Here is a 17,069-nt window from a genome sequence, read left to right on the forward strand (position 1 = left end):
GACACCTCCTCCTCACACACCTCCTCCTCAGACACCTTCTCCTCACACACCTCCTCCTCAGACACCTCCTCCTCAGACACCTCCTCCTACAACACCTCCTCCTACAACACCTCCTCCTCCTCACACACCTCCTCCTCAGACACCTCCTCCTCCTCCTCACACACCTCCTCCTCAGACACCTCCTCCCCACACACCTCCTCCTCCTCAGACACCTCCTCCTACAACACCTCCTCCTCAGACACCTCCTCCTACAACACCTCCTCCTCACACACCTCCTCCCCACACACCTCCTCCTCACACACCTCCTCCTCAGACACCTCCTCCCCAGACACCTCCTCCCCACACACCTCCTCCCCACACACCTCCTCCCCACACATCTTACCGACATCACAAACTTCTGGTCGATGTGTTTCTTGGCCACGTTTGGTGTGAAGTCCGGAGACTCGAGGAACCGGAGGAAGAACTCGTAGACGAGCTGTGGACACAAACACAAAACGCGATGATGTCATCAGGGAGATGCTGTGTGTCGTCCAATCAGGACAGATCACAACCAGCTGGGGGCGGAGCGCTGAATTCTACATTTGTTTGTACTTGAATATCCTCTGAGGTTAACTGATAAATGTGTTTTACTTTATGAATTTTAAATAAACTGATTATATTCATATCTATTAATGTTCATAACTCAACACAGGAGAACATGAGGATCTTTACCGTAATGTTCATAACTCAACACAAGAGAACATGAGGATCTTTACCGTAATGTTCATAACTCAACACAAGAGAACATGAGAGGATCTTTACCGTAATGTTCATAACTCAACACGAGAACATGAGAGGATCTTTACCGTAATGTTTATAACTCAACACAAGAGAACATGAGAGGATCTTTACCGTAATGTTCATAGGAGAACATGAGGATCTTTACCGTAATGTTCATAGGAGAACATGAGGATCTTTACCGTAATGTTCATAGGAGAACATGAGGATCTTTACCGTAATGTTCATAGGAAAACATGAGAGGATCTTTACCGTAATGTTCAAAGGAGAACATGAGAGGATCTTTACCGTAATATTCATAGGAGAAAATGAGAGGATCTTTATCGTGATGTTCATAGGAGAACATGAGAGGATCTTTACCGTAATGTTCATAGGAGAACATGAGAGGATCTTTACCGTAATGTTCATAGGAGAACATGAGAGGATCTTTACCGTGATGTTCATAGGAGAACATGAGGATCTTTACCGTAATGTTCATAGGAGAACATGAGAGGATCTTTATCGTGATGTTCATAGGAGAACATGAGAGGATCTCTACCGTAATGTTCATAGGAGAACATGAGAGGATCTTTATCGTGATGTTCATAGGAGAACATGAGAGGATCTTTACCGTGATGTTCATAGGAGAACATGAGAGGATCTTGCCGTAAAGACATACTGAAGGAGAAACAACATTCAGGTGGCTGAATTCAACACTTTGATCCATAAATAACATTATTCATGTAGTTTTATTTTGTACTCTACTGCAGTAGAGGTACTCTCTGGGTGTACTTGTACCTGCAGGTGAGGCCAGGCTGCCTCCAGCGTCGGTTCGTCCTCTTCAGGGTCGAACTCGGCTCCGGTCGGGTTGGAGGAAGGAGGAAGAGTCCGGAACAAGTTCACTGAAAACTGAACACACACATACAGGTGAATATGTGTGTCTGTGTGTGTGTGTGTGTGTGTGTGTGTCTGTGTCTGTGTGTGTGTCTGTGTGTGTGCGCCCCCCTCACCATGAACACAGCCTCGGGGTAGATGTTCTCCGTCACCACCTCACTGCTGTGGGTGATGTACTCCACCATCTCGTTGAGTCCCGCCCTCTTCACCTCTTTGTACTTGAGGTCGCTGAGCGGGTCGCTGATGAAGTCGAACAGGACGCAGCACTGACGTAGCTTCTGGACGAACAGCTCCTCCCGCTCCATCAGGGGGAGTCTGGGGGAGACGGGGTGAGGAGCTGTGATATCTATAGATAGATCATTTCATCTTTCTGACGGTCCCTGAACACATCATGTGTGACGCACAGATTAATGTGATGTTTCATCAAAAACATTTTATTCTACGTCTCAATTAAAACCTCTGAATAAACCGTTTAAATTCTGAGCTCCTCAGTGAAACTATGAAGACATGATGGATTCATCTGAGACCAACAGTCATGTGACAACAAATCTGTGATCAGTTCTGATCAGAGGTCACATCTCCTGACGGCTGTGACGGAGCGTCAGTCAGACATGTCACAGCTCTGAGGGGAGTGATGCTGTGGTCTCCATGGCAACAAAGACACACACAGACACACAGACACACACACACACACACACACACACACACACACACACACACACACACACACACACCTTTGAGAGCAGGTAGCTTCTGCAGCTCCCGGTTCTTGGTGAGGCTGAAGCGGGAGGAGCTCTGACGGCGCTCCTTCTTCACCAGCTGAGGACCTCCAGAGTATTTGATCTTGTTGAGCTGAGTGGGAGGAGGCGTGCTGTTACTGGGACGCTTGCTGCCGCTCTGCTGCTGCTGGGACTGAGCACATATACACACAAATTATTATTAATAATAACACAGAGACATTAGATAGAAATAAAAACTACGACTGTATCTGTTTACAGGTGAACTCATTTTATATTTTCAAAGAAAATATTCACAAGTCAGTTCTAAAAAGGTCTTTAAAAACATGTTTCTATCTCTGTATCTAAATAAAGTCTCACTACTGAAAATAAAACCAATAAACAGTTTTCCTTTAACTGAATATTGTTCATTGTTTGAGATGTTTCTGTTGGACTGTGGTGAATAAATGAAACCAGCTGATCAGCAGCTTCCTGTTTACACAATAAGAGGAGACACCTGGACCTGTATCACATGGACCAGCAGCATCATGTGACTCCGCCCTGTTTCATAGGTAAACACAGACACCTGGACGTGTCCTCCTGTATCACAGGTGTGTTATGTTCACACACTCACCTCGTCTGAGTTCTCTGCAGCAGCATCTTTCCCGCCCCCAGCGCCGCTGTTGCTGTTCTTCATGCTGCTTTTAGCACATTTAGCCGTTTCCTGTTTACAAGACAAGAGGAAGCAGCATTGAATGAAAGTCTACTTCAGCAGATTTAAGTTGTTATTTCTATAAAAGGTCAGAAAACAGGTCTGCTGCTCCACTGATCCATTAATCAGATGGAAAGGTTGGACTTCTATCACAGAACTGAAACCAAATCAATACTTTAAGAAATATTAAAGATGTTCTTCAGTCCAAAACATTAACACACTGACTTATGACAGCAAATATTTGGTAGTTTTATGTTTTAACAATCATTTGATAACTTAACTAGTTTGACTGATTAAGCTCTGCTCTCAATGCTATCCAGCTTTAGCTGCTTCCAGCTTTAGCTGTATCACAGACATCTGTTGTCATGTGACTGACACTGACGTAAACAGATCTATCTCCATGACAACGGAGCAAACATCCATCAGTATGTATTCATCCAGAGGATAATTGTTGTAGGAACCGGTGCAAATGAAGAAAACAAAGACGATCAATAGATAAAATAATAAATGATTATTAAATAAAATCATCTTGTCAAACGTCTTTTTCCAATGATTATAATTATAATGCAATCATATATTTAGATTTTGCTGAATAAGGAGTATTTCCACTGATGTTACTTTAGTGCTTTTATTCTTAATGTTTTTAAAGTAGGACTGTTACAGTATTTATACACTGAAGTATTACTAGTTTAGTTCTTCTACTAGAGTACTACTTACACCACACACACACACACACACACACACACACACACAGAGACACACACACACACACACACACACACAGAGACACACACACACACACAGAGAGACACACACACACACACACACACACACACAGAGACACACACACACACACACAGAGACACACACACACACACACACACACACACACACAGACACACACACACACACACACACAGACACACACACACACACACACAGACACACACACACACACACACACACACACACACACACACACACACACACACACACACACACACACACACACACACACACACACACACATGATTGGTCAGTCTGTGCACTGACGTCACATGGTTCATTAAGGCACGTTAGCGGTTAGCTTAGCCGTCCTCTGCTAGCTAGATGCTAGCTGCCAGCATCCAGCTAGCATCTAGCTAGCATCCAGCTAGCAGCTAGCATCCAGCTAGCAGCTAGCTAGCATCCAGCTAACAGCTAGCCGTCCTCGTAACAGGCGCAGTCCTGTCACGAGGCTCGTGCCCGCGGCTCACCTTCTTGCTCTTGTTGGGCATGCTGCTGCTCTGCTGCTGCTCTGCTGCTGCTCTGCTCTGGTTCTCCCGGTGGTTCCGGTGGTTCCGGGACTAACGGGACTCGGGCTGCTGTCTGTCGGTCTGTCTCAGCTGCCGTCCCCTGCCCGGAGGATGTGATTGGCTGCTGACGCGGACACGCTGCCTAGCAACGCGCGGTGGATTTTTCTGATTGGCTGCCTGTAGACAGTGCTGAGGAGGAAGTCTTCCCCAGCAACACCTTCACACATACTACATACTACATATACTACATACTACAAGTACTACATCAAAATACACCAGCACCAACAGTAAATGTACTCATGAGAGTACATGTATAACATTCAATTATTATTTATTATCTAAAGGGCTTCATACACTCCTTAATCTGTTCATACAACTGTACAGTAAATGTAGTACAGTAAAAGTACAACATGTACCTGAGATGTAGTTAAAAGTACAATAGTTACCTCTGAGATGTAGTACAGTAAAAGTACAATATGTACCTCTGAGATGTATATGTACAACATGTACCTGAGATGTTAGTACAATAGTTACCTCTGAGAAAAGTACAACATGTACCTGAGATGTAGTTAAAAGTACAATAGTTACCTCTGAGATGTAGTACAGTAAAAGTACAATATGTACCTGAGATGTAGTACAGTAAAAGTACAATATGTACCTCTGAGATGTAGTACAGTAAAAGTACAATATGTACCTGAGATGTAGTTAAAAGTACAATAGTTACCTCCGAGATGTAGTACAGTAAAAGTACAATATGTACCTGAGATGTAGTTAAAAGTACAATAGTTACCTCTGAGATGTAGTACAGTAAAAGTACAATATGTACCTGAGATGTAGTACAGTAAAAGTACAATATGTACCTCTGAGATGTAGTACACTAAAAGTACAATAGTTACCTCAGATGTAGTGGAGGAGAAGTAGGAAGTACAAGTACCTTAGAGTATGACTAAAGTACAGTATGTGGGTACATGTACTTGGAAACACTGTATTGAATCAGGACACAGAGCTGCAGTTCGTTTCTCCACTAACTTTTATTAAAACTACTTGAAGCAACAGATGCATTGAGACGACGTTGGTTTCTCTTCCTCACTGACCTGAGATCAGTGAATCAGACACAAACCTGCTGCTCTCCTACAGGAATCAGCTCCTGGATCTTCAGCTAACATGTGAACCACCAACTGAGCTGCTTTTGGTCGGACCGGAGGTCGTTTTAAAAGAGGAGAAATAAAGAGTAGAAGTAGAAAAGGAGGAATCAGGAGGTGTGTCGGGTTCTTTACCTGCAGGAGGACACACGTTCACATTTAATCCAGTCACACATCAGTTTGGTCAAAACCCAGAAACACTGGTGACGTACAACAAGTGGTTTCTTTTTTCATTAGACTTCCAAACCTTTTTCACTTTAAAATGGGCTGTGGTTTATCTTTCTGTGGGTCACAAAATATAAAGTGATTGTTTGTGTAATTTTAGACGCCTGAAGAGGAAATATTATTATTATATTATTATTAGAAAGATAAGAGCAACATCTGAAAAATAAATCTAACTTTGCTCCTTCAGCTGTTATTCGTCTTCCAGAACTGAAATGTTCTGAACCTGAACCACATGAAGAACCTCCTAACTCTCTTAAGGAAATATTCATGGATCTGTTTGTGTCTTTAGAGGAAGTCTTGTTTTTAATAAAAGATTGCAGGTCTAGACACGTCCCGGACTCTAGACTCCAGGACGTATCTAGATCCTAGAGACATGCCTGAGTCTAGAGATGTCCTGGACTCTGGAGAAGACGGAAAAAGAAGGTTTCCTTAATGTCAAACTGGGGCTTTAAATGGATGAAGGTCAGAGTCTTAAAAGTCTCAAGTCTGTCAGCGTCTCTCTTGCCTGCTGCCTTCAGGTCCATTATTGATCGGAGACTTCCTGGTTTTTAAGGTCAGCTGCTACTCAAAGTTAAAATCATAATCAAAGTCCAGAGAGGTCATGTCTGCGGGGAGGCCCAGGGTCTCAGCAGTGATCTCCATCATCGGAGGGTCACCCTCGCTGGGCGTCCCCTCCTCCAGCAGCAGCCCTGAGCCAGGATCGGACGAGTCCACCCCCTTTGGGTCTGAAGCTGCCGAGTCAGAATCTCCTGAAGCCGGCTCAGGCTCGGACTGGCTCTGCTGCTGGCGGGTCTGGTATCTGGTTTGAGATCTGGTTTGTCGGACGGGACGGGTGGTAGGAGGGGTCCTCTTTGTCGGAGTCGCCTTGCCTCTAGTTTTGGGTCCTGGCTTGGGAGCAGGTTCTGGAACCGTGTCAGGATGGGTCTCTAGATGGAGCAGGGGCTGAGTGTCCTGGTCTGGTTTGGGGTCCGTGATGATTTGAGGGGCCAGTTTGGGCATTTGAGATGTTGGTTCCAGCTCAGCAGGCTTGGTTTGGGACTCAGATTTGGGAGTTAAGGACTGGTTTTGGGGTGCAGTCTCAGACTGGGCTGGTAGATTCAGTTCTGGCTGGGTTTCAGATGGAGCCACCCGATGCGTTGGAGTTTGGGACGGCTGCAAGGACCAAACGGATTCAATTTGAATGACTGGTTCTGGCGGGGTTTGGGGAATTGGTGAGTCTGGTTGTGGTTTTGGAGCTTGCGTGGTCAGAAGCTGAGGTTGTGGTTTTGGAGCTTGCGTGGTCAGAAGCTGAGGTTGTGGTTTTGGAGCTTGCGTGGTCAGAAGCTGAATTTTATTGCTGCTGCTCCCATCAGCGCTGGCATCTGTTGCTGGTTTGGTGATGGAGGAGGCACCCGATTGGTCAACCCTGCTGTAGAAGATGTTGAATAAGTCCTGGGCTTTAGCTGCAGCCAGGTTACTCCTAAGTTTCTCAGACTTATGAGGTCCGTCGCCCATGATCATGAAAGGTGGAGGCTTGACAAAAACCGTACGTGTTTGCTCGCCCTCTGGAACTCCGGGAGCCGCCACGTCGGACACGATCTTTATCATCGCATGTTGTGCCGATTTAGCCACAGATGGAGCAGGCATAGTTTCATATGGTGCAGGCTTTGTCTCGATTGGGGCAGGTTTAGAAACTGGTGGTGCAGGGTTACAAATTGGTGGTGCAGGTTTAGAAACCAGTGGTGCAGGGTTACAAACAGGTGGTGCAGGTCTTGAAACCGGCGGTGCAGGTCTTGACACCGGCGGCGGAGGCATGGCCTCAAATGTCCCGGTTGTACCACTTGGTGGCTGAGGTTTATTTTCCAGCAGTGCATTCTGGGCATTGAGAGCCCTTGTGAGACCATCACAGAATAAGGGTTGTTCTGTCGGAGCAGTTCCTTGTAATCCCGTGTTTTGGGGTATAATGGAGAGGAAGGTGTTCAGAGGGGCAGGTTTACCCATCATGGCGGTTTTCCTCAGGACTGCAGCCGGTGCAGGGAGGTTAGGCCGGATCCTTCCCCGGGTGGCTCTGTTGTACACCCAAGGAGGAGTGGTGTTGTGGCCCCCTAGCTTGTGGGCGATCTCCTTGGCAACGGCCATGGATTTAGCAAAGGAATCCTCCGCCGAGACCGGGTTCTGCTTTGCAGCTGCTTCATCTTCTTTGATGAACTCTGCAGCAACTTTCTCCGCCTCCTTTGCCAGAATACTCTCCTTCTTCTTCCATGTGAACTTCCCAAACGATGGAGCCGTAGTCGCAGCCGGAGGCGGCGGTGGTTTGCTGGTTTCCAGGCTCTGCTTGCGGAGCTTTGCCCTCATGGCTGGACTAGGTCCACAGAGGATTTTGGGCGGGTCGTACGGCTTCGGCGGAGGTTCAGGCTTGTTGGTATCTGGTTTCCCTGCTGGTTTTCCCGGCTCAAGCTTTTTAAAAGCTTCCTTCTCAGCCTTAAGTTTTCCTTCGTCATGTTTGGATCTGAAATCTGAATATTGACCGTATTTATACTCGTCTCTCGGCCCATATTTGAGGCGGTTGTCATATCGGTCCTCTTCTTCCCTGCGGTACCGGGACCGACATTCCTCTTCTCTGTATTTGTATCGGTCGTCCTCGTCTTTCCTGCTGTGCTTACCCCTCTCCTCTTCCTCTCTGCTGGAGCAGTATTTATCATCCTTCTTGCTGCATTTCAACTTTTCCTCCTCGTCTTTCTTGCTGTACAAAGGCCTGTCCTCTTCCAGGCTTTTGACCTTCCTCAATTCCTCCTCTTTCTTGCTGGGCTTCGCCTCCTCTCCCTCTTTTTTAATTTTCTCCTCCTTCTGAACAGCATCGGACTCCTCCTTCTTTTTCTCCTTGTCCCTTTTCTCCTTTTTGTGTTTGGACTTCTCGTCCTTGTTGCTCTTGTCCTCGTCCTCATGTTTGCGTTTCTTCCCGCTGGGCTCGGAGGCCAGTCCGGCCTGCCGGTCCAGGTTCCTCCTCTGTTCATACAAAGGGTTCTCGTACATCTGTTTCTGGGGAAGGAGGTGTTGAAACAGAAAGACAAGAGAGTGAGAAACACTTCAGCCTGAGCATAACATCAAATGAATAACTGAAATACTTTTGAAGAATAAAAACTAGAGCCTGGAAACATGACACCAATTTCACATCTACTGTGCACGATGCTGCGTTCAGGTCACGTGGGAGTTACGGCTTAGCGGTTTATCTCATTCTCACACAACGACTTTCTTTGGCAGAGATGTAGAAACACATCGGTGGGTCATAGCGACCAATAAAACAAACGCAACGCCATGTCTGGCAGAGAAGAGCTTCATCACAGCGTTTCAATGACAAAGTGCTCAGAGAGTTTCTATGACAACACATCACCACTTTAACCACAGTCGTGTGATCGTCTATCATCACTCCTTTGCTTTGTATTATGTATTTGGGCCACTATCTGTTTGGTTCACATAGTTTTTTCACCGTGAGCACCAAACAGAGGATGCCTGCTTCATACGTTGTAAAGATGTCACCTCTCAGTCCGACGGACTTAACGTCATAGCAGAAGAACCAAGGCGTCCGCTGATAAAAGCTCAACACTCTCTGTAACATTCAGCCGCTGGTTCCTGAATGGATGTTTGTATCTCCGTCATGAGAGAGAGTCTTGAAAAACAAGCTTTGTGCGGCTGCATGCGTTTTCTGATCATTGGGATCCATTGAAACGCCGGCCTATTCCAGGAATCAAAGGCCGAGCCAGAGACAATGGACACACGAGTAGGAACCGGTTCTAAATGAGTGAAACCCGGAGTATTGATGCGTTCTGGAGTTTAAGGTTCTGCTATCGGTACTCAGAGACGTGCTTTACTCTTAGAATGATAAAAAAGAACCGATAAGGGTATTGATAAGAGTTCCAGGATCCATAAAATCCTAACGGTACCCTAACCCTCATGAGACGTTCCACCTGCATGAGTTCCTTCAGAGCAAAAGGGCGGAGCTCACTTACCTTGTATTTCTCGTTGTGAGCGTGAGTGGTGACGTGCTCTTCTGCACAGATGGCGTCTCCATAAAACTGTTTACACAGCAGACAGAAGAACCCTCTGACGGGCAGCAAGAACTCAGAACCTGCAGCGAAACACACGCAGAATGTTTCAAACACACGGCGGCCATAAAGCCGACGGTCATTCATGTTTACCTGGTGAACGTATCCATTCCAGACCCTGTCAGAGAGGTGACATGTGATTAGAGAACGTGTGGAGGACAGAGGTGTGTAGATCAGAGGTGACCAATGGGAAGGTGGAGTAAATAAGGACGGATGTTTGAGGGAACGAGCAGCACCTTTCCAGAGGTTACTGCAGAACGTTACGTTTACAGCAGCCTTCACTGGAGGAGGACACATGAAACACTAATGACCTGACATCAGAGACGTCTCCTCTGCGGCTCCATGAGAGTCTTTGTCTCTTGGTTAGCACTGTTTTCATTAAAGAGACAGAAACTGCAGCAGTGATCCACCTGGAAGCAGAAGACGGCTAACAACATTCAGCGGCTCGAACACCGGCATCTCCGGGACAAAAAGCAGCGTAGTGATGGATGTGCACTGACGCCTACCTTTGGCGGGTTTCGTCAGCTTCTCTTCTGACAGAAGGTTCTTGCTGATTTTGGTGGGAGTGGAAGCCCAGGGTCGGTCGTACGGGTCCAGAGTCTGAGGAACCAAAGAGAAACGTTACACCTGGTGGTCCAGAATATCAAGAACATATGGTAAAGCATGACGTAGACTACTGCTGAACAGGTCACTTCAGGGCTGACGGGTCCGTCTGATGAGAGGACGAGTCCTCAGGTCTGAATGTAGGAGATCTTCTAACAGACGTTCTTTAGTTTAGAAGAAGAAGAACTAAACACTGTTCAGAGAGACAAAGATCCTCTGAACTACAAATGAAGAAGAAGAGAAGAAATCAGCCTGAAGCTTAGATTGAAACAGGAACAGCTTCCTGTTTCAGAGGCAAGAGTTTCACAATAAAAGCAGCCTAGAACAAGCTGGAGTTAACTTCATCAAAGCTCTTCTTCAGACTTCACATAGAACCAGAAGGTCAGTCTGGAGTTAGAACTGCTGGAACATCAGCTGATCTAATCACAGGTTAACCCTCTTCAATCAATATTTACTGATCAATAATCAAACTCATTCTACATCAAGTTCTACAGGATTCTGTCGATGAATAACTTTTCGACCCAACGAGGACAAAGACGTTTAGTAAAAAAAGGTGTGAGACATAAGAACAAACCTTTCGGTGCGTTTTGCTGTGCAAGTGTGTGAAATAATCAAACATGGAACCAGAGGTGACGTTACAGTTTTTGCACCAGTGGTTTCCTGCGTCATAGTATTCAAACGGCTCTGGGGGCGGAGTCGGGGCGTCGGCGGGCGGCTCGTCTGGAGACGCTCTCGACGTCGGCGCAGCCACCGCCGCCGCTGAGGTCTGCTAAGAAACAAAGATGGAGGAGAGTCAACATGGCGGGGACAAGTGGAGACAGTCAGGATTCACTCAAACTAAACGGTCTTTTAATGTGGAAGGTAAAAGTTTCTTACCTCCTGTGAGCTCCGGCCTCAAAGACGTTACTCAACACGAGAGAATCCGGCAGTCGCTTTCATATCGATCGGAGCTTCTAGCTTTACAGTTTACAGTAAACTTCCTGTCATCATCACTGAGCTGATGAGAAACAAACCTCTGAGCTATCTACGTTCAAACAAGATCAGACAATCTTGAAAATTCAAACCCGAGAGACGATGAAGACGACTCCTCAAATAAGATCCGGTTCTTCCAGGTTTTACAAAAAGAAAATCAATGGCAGTTAAACTTCCGTCAATAACACTCAACACTTCCTGCACAGATGCTTCACATTAAAAGCCTATAGGGGGCTTTCCTAACAGGCTTTTAATGTGAAAAAACAGCACAGTCGACAGTTTCTACTGAGGAAATGAACATGAATCTGAACTCAGCAGGTGAGACGGCGTAGATCAGGTGACAATGAATCCGAGCGCAGTAACAGAATCAAAGACAAAGCTTCATTACTGTGTGAGGATCAATACCCGATCAGAATATTTAGCTGTAAATCAGCTAAATGAACCAGGTCAGGAGCCCTAGCTATGATTCAGTAGTACTTCCTGTTTTACCTCCTCTGCAGGTGTTTGTACCTTTAAGGTGGAGCTGCTGCTGGCGGCCTGCCGGCCCTCAGGACTCCTCTGCACCTCACATTTCTTCTTCTTCTCTGGCGGCGATGGCGGCGGCTCGTCCTCCGGGTCCTCCGGCGGTTTGACGGCCCTGCGGGGCCGGTCGGACGGGATCAGGCCGAGGATGAGCGCTATCTTCTCAATCTCGTTGCGATTCTTCTCGGCGGCCTCGTGCTCTTTGCGCAGGCTGGAGATCTGAGCCATGACGTCCTCCTGCAGGTGGCTGATCTCCTGCAGCAGAGGGTCTTTGTGTCCGCCCTTCTCCCGCCGCTTCTTCCTCAGGAGCTCCCCTGAAAAACACAGCGCAGCAACACCTCCTCTCCGTCAGCTGTATGCGTCTCCATGACGACGGAGGGACGCAGCGGCGTACTCACCTTGTTGCTTCCTGAGCCGCTCCAGCTCCTTCATCAGATACTCTTTCTTCTTCATCCGGATGTCTCTCTCCTGCTTCAGCTTCTCTCTCTCCTCCAGAACCTGAACACAGCACACATACAGAACTCAGTCGGGTTCTCCTCCCGGTTTAAGCTGCGCTCTCAGAAGCGTCATGACCGGAGGCGACACCTTTTGTTTCTGGCTCTCGTTGTTCTGCTCCTCAGACACTTTGACCTTCTCAACGTCCGGAACCGGAGTCTTCATCAAACCTGACGACAAACAACACGACGACCGAGAGTTACGTCACAAACAACTTCCTGTCAGCTCTTCTTCTACGGTTACAAACCAGCTGAACTTTGCTTTCATACTTGACCCACCTTTGTCCCCCAGCTCAGGGGCCGGTTTGCTGTAGGGGTGTTTGTAGGGCAAAGTAGGGGGGAACTCGTCTGGGCCGGTTTGGGGGGCAGGGCCATGTTGGGGGCGGGTACATGGGCGGCCACTGCTGGTGCATGTAGGGAAGGTAGTTTCCGTACTGGCTGTAACCCGGCGGGGGAAGTTTGGGGGCATAATGCCGTGGACCTGTGAGGGGGGTAGGGGTAGGGGCACCCCGGGGTGAGCGGGGGGATGTTGGAATCTGGGTTTTGTGGCGGCAGCTCGTTGTTTGGCGATGGCATGGCGACGCTCTGCCCTGCGAACAACTCATTCATGTCTTTGTGAGGTTTGGGCGGCGCCGAGCTCCTCCTGCCGCCGTCGCTGCTCCAGCTGCCCCCGGTTGCCCCCCCGCCCGCGGCTGCGACTCCGGCTGCAGCTGCTGGAGCTACTGCTGTGGCTCCGCCTCCTGCGACCCCGGCTCCCGTCCGAGCTGTTGGAAGAGTAGCGCCTGCTGCGCGTGGGCGTCTTCGGAGGCGGCTTGTTTCCGTGGAGACGCTCTTTGGTCCTGGCGGCCATCTTGCTGATCTCGGTCACGCCCAGGTCCAGGCCTATGGTCTTCAGCAGGTCCTGGATCTTCTCGTACTCCTCCAGCGCCTGGCGCTCGCCCTCCTCTAGCGGCTCCATCCCCGGCGGTATGGCAGAGTTCAGCACCTGGACCGTGATGTTCTGGTCGGGGCTGACGGAGGGCCGGCTGGTGTATCTCACATCCACCTCCCCCGTGGTGGGAGGGGCCTGAAGGTGAGGCGAGGCCCCCGCCGGGAGGCCGTACGTCTGAGTGATGACCTGTTTCGGTGGGGGGTAGTCTCCGTACAGCGCCTCCTCCGTCACGTCTCCGTACAGATCCAGCCCGTGGTGTCGGATCGGCTCGGACGCCAGCTGAGGTTTGGGCTCCTCCGAGTCTCCGTACAGGAACTTCTCCTCGTCGTCAATGTCGTCCGCCTTCTCCTGAGGTTTGACCCCCGCCGGACCCCCCAGCAGGTGGAGGATCTCTTTGATCTCGGCGTCGAGGCCGACCCGGTGAGCCATCTGAGGATCTGTCCGCAGCTCGGACAGCATGGAGGCCACCATGTGGGGCTCCATGCCCTTCACCGCCTGCAGAAGCTGGTCGGCCACCCGGGAAATGTTGGAACCCTCTTGACCTCGAGGGGAGTTGGTGGTCTGGAACACAGAGAGACAGAGTGACCCGCTGAACCACAGACCAACTCCTGATGTTCACGACTAGAACTTCTGATATGAGGAAACAAATCAGTCAGCTGTGTGTTGGTGTTTCTCGGTGAGGTTTGACTGCGTGTTGGTGTTTCTCGTGAGGTTTGACTGCGTGTTGGTGTTTCTCGGTGAGGTTTGACTGCGTGTTGGTGTTTCTCGGTGAGGTTTGACTGCGTGTTGGTGTTTCTCGTGAGGTTTGACTGCGTCAGTGTTTCTCGGTGAGGTTTGACTGCGTCAGTGTTTCTCGGTGAGGTTTGACTGCGTGTTGGTGTTTCTGACTGCGGTGTTTCTCGGTGCAGATTTGACTGCGTGGTGTTTCTCGGTGAGGTTTGACTGTGTGTTTCTCGGTGAGGTTTGACTGCGTGTTGGTGTTTCTCGGTGAGGTTTGACTGTGTGTTTCTCGGTGAGGTTTGACTGCGTGTTGGTGTTTCTCGGTGAGGTTTGACTGCGTGTTGGTGTTTCTCGTGAGGTTTGACTGCGTGTTGGTGTTTCTCGGTGAGGTTTGACTGTGTTTCTCGGTGAGGTTTGACTGGGTGTCGGTGTTTCTCGGTGAGGTTTGACTGTGTGTTGGTGTTTCTCGGTGAGGTTTGACTGCGTGTTGGTGTTTCTCGGTGAGGTTTGACTGCGTGTCGGGCTCTACGTGGTTGTGCGTCCTACCCTGAGTGACGGCGAGTCCTCGGAGTCGTTGCGTTTCTTCAGGATGGATTTCGTCGGCAGACTCAGCATCTCCTCCAGCTCCTTCCTGCGTCGCGCCGTCTCCAGCTCCCTGAACCCTTTTCTGAATTTCCCGTCTCCGCTGCTGGAGCTGGAGCTGGAGCTGCTCGCACTGCGTCCGTGGCTCCGCCCGATGCTCCTCCCTCTGGAACTGGACTTGCTGCGGTGGCGGCTCTTGCTCCGGCCCCGGCTCTTGGCCCGGCTCCGGTCCGGACTGTGGCTTTTGCTCCGTCCCCGGCTCTTGGCCCGGCTCCGGTCCGGACTGTGGCTCTTATTCCGGCTCCTGCTCCGGGCCCGGCTCCGGTCCGGACTGCGGCTCCTGCTCCGACCCCGACTCCTGGCCCGGCTCCGGCCCGGACTGCGGCTCTGGCTGCGGTGCCGGCTCTTGCTCCTCACCCGACTCTTGCTCCGTCCCTGACTCTTGGCCCGGCTCCGGTCCGGACTCCGGCTTTGAGGTCGGCTCCGGCCCCGGCTCCTGCTCCGCTCGTACTCGGGTCGAGGAGGGTAGTCTCTGTATGGAAACGCTAGCTTTAGCTTTAGCCGCTCACTCGCTACAGGCGCTTAAACAAAGGCTACAAAGGAACCTGTTCAAATCAAATGTCTGTTTTTAAATGTGTCTAAACCACGTTTACCTTTACTAACAAACAGTCTAATGAGCCAATCAGAATGCTTGTTTTCTACCTGTCATGATGGCGAAAAGGGGCGGAGCCAGACGGTCCAGTTAGCTCGTTGCCAACGGTGATGACCAGGTTGTGGTCGATGGGACCAGAGCCCCGAGGAGACGTCTGCAACAGAGACCACGTCAGACAGGAACAGCTGCTGCTACCAGGCTAACAGGCTAACGTGCTAACAGGCTAACATGCTACCAGGCTACCATGCTAACAGGCTACCATGCTAACATGCTACCATGCTAACAGGCTACCAGGCTAATATGCTATCAGGCTACCATGCTACATGCTACCATGATAACATGCTACCAGGCTAACATGCTACCAGGCTAACATGCTACCAGGCTAACATGCTACCAGGCTACCATGCTAACAGACTAACATGCTACATGCCACCAGGCTAACATGCTACCAGGCTAACATGCTACCAGGCTAACATGCTACATGCTACCAGGCTAACATGCTACCAGGCTAACATGCTACCAGGCTACCATGCTATCAGGCTACCATGCTAACATGCTACCAGGCTAACATGCTACCAGGCAAACATGCTACCAGGCTAATATGCTACCAGGCTAACATGCTACATGCTACCAGGCTAACATGCTACCAGGCTAATATGCTACCAGGCTAACATGCTACCAGGCTAACATGCTACCAGGCTAACATGCTACCAGGCTAACATGCTACCAGGCTACAGGCTAACAGGCTACCAGGCTAACATCCTACATGCTAACAGGCTAACATGCTACATGCTAACATGCTACAGGCTACCTCTCTGCGGTACTCTCCGGCCCGGTGGCCTCCCTGCCCGGGGGACGGGTACCTCCTGCGCGGCGGGGAGCGGCGGTAGGAGTCCGCGGGGCCGTGCTCGTGGTAGCCCGGGTGGAACGGAGGCCTGGGCCGGCTCCGCTCGTCTCGGTAGCCCGGTACCGGGTAAGGCCTCGGCGGAGGACCTCGGCCCTCGAACGGCGGCCGGTAGCCTCCTCTCTGCGGGGGGTACATCTCCTCCCGCAGAGACCGGAGACCGGAGACCAGAGACCAGAGAACCACAGAACCAGAGAACCAGAGAACCACAGAACCAGAGAACCACAGAGCCAGAGACCGGAAGTAGAAGAGAGACGTGTTCTTCTTCTACGGCCACTACAGTCCTCCTTCTTCTTCTACGGCCACTACAGTCCTCCTTCTTCTTCTCCTTCTTCTTCTACGGCCACTACAGTCACTACAGTCCTCCTTCTTCTTCTTCTTCTTCTACGGCCACTACAGTCCTCCTTCTTCTTCTTCTTCTCCTTCTTCTACGGTCACCACAGACAGGCTGCGCGCTGCTGCCCCCTTCAGGATCAACGCGGAACTGGTTCTGGAGCTTTCAGTCACAGGATTGTAAAAGTGAAAGTCATTTTCTGTGTGAACTTTAAGGAGGAATAGTCAGTTTAAAAACCCTCTTCAAATCAACTGTATGACTGAAAGCCCCAGAACAGCTACTAAAGGGCCCCGAGGTCATTACATTACATTACATTATATTATAACATTATATTACATTACAGTCATTTAGCAGACGCTTTTATCCAAAGCGACTTACAGGAAGTGTATTCAACATAGGTATTCAAGAGAACTACTAGTCACCAGAAGTCATCAGTGCATCTCCTTTCTTAAACAAGCATCTAAGAGCAGAAACCAGAGCAAAAGTATAGAAACAAACTAATATGATACAATAAGTGCTTAGTGGAAGGCTCA

General features: G+C 49.4%; 2 protein-coding genes across 3 annotated transcripts in view; both read right to left on the reverse strand.

Moving 5' to 3' along the window:
• Positions 1 to 4,468, reverse strand: part of ppp2r5d (protein phosphatase 2, regulatory subunit B', delta) — a 13,947-nt gene extending 9,479 nt beyond the window's left edge. The window contains exons 1-6 of one of the 2 annotated variants that reach the window (XM_054600054.1): positions 4,335 to 4,468; positions 3,001 to 3,090; positions 2,381 to 2,562; positions 1,767 to 1,965; positions 1,555 to 1,665; positions 383 to 475 (exon numbers count right to left, since the gene is read on the reverse strand). In XM_054600054.1, the coding sequence (XP_054456029.1) occupies positions 383 to 475; positions 1,555 to 1,665; positions 1,767 to 1,965; positions 2,381 to 2,562; positions 3,001 to 3,090; positions 4,335 to 4,355 (696 nt within the window). In that variant the 5' untranslated portion in view covers positions 4,356 to 4,468. Of the gene's footprint in view, positions 1 to 382; positions 476 to 1,554; positions 1,666 to 1,766; positions 1,966 to 2,380; positions 2,563 to 3,000; positions 3,091 to 4,334 lie in introns of those variants that run through there. The other variant, XM_054600053.1, reaches the window with a different exon arrangement.
• Positions 4,469 to 5,390: 922 nt separating this feature from the next.
• On the reverse strand, positions 5,391 to 16,506 carry znf318 (zinc finger protein 318). The gene is given in 13 exon segments (XM_054600703.1): positions 5,391 to 8,758; positions 9,727 to 9,845; positions 10,329 to 10,422; positions 11,000 to 11,194; positions 11,908 to 12,233; positions 12,318 to 12,417; positions 12,505 to 12,584; positions 12,693 to 12,711; positions 12,713 to 12,894; positions 13,029 to 13,905; positions 14,611 to 15,178; positions 15,349 to 15,452; positions 16,110 to 16,506. Coding segments are annotated over 13 exon segments (5,352 nt in total). The 5' UTR covers positions 16,341 to 16,506; the 3' UTR covers positions 5,391 to 6,301.
• Positions 16,507 to 17,069: the final 563 nt, after the last annotated feature.

This window comes from Anoplopoma fimbria, chromosome 6, assembly GCF_027596085.1.
Source record: "Anoplopoma fimbria isolate UVic2021 breed Golden Eagle Sablefish chromosome 6, Afim_UVic_2022, whole genome shotgun sequence".
NCBI lineage: Eukaryota > Metazoa > Chordata > Actinopteri > Perciformes > Anoplopomatidae > Anoplopoma > Anoplopoma fimbria.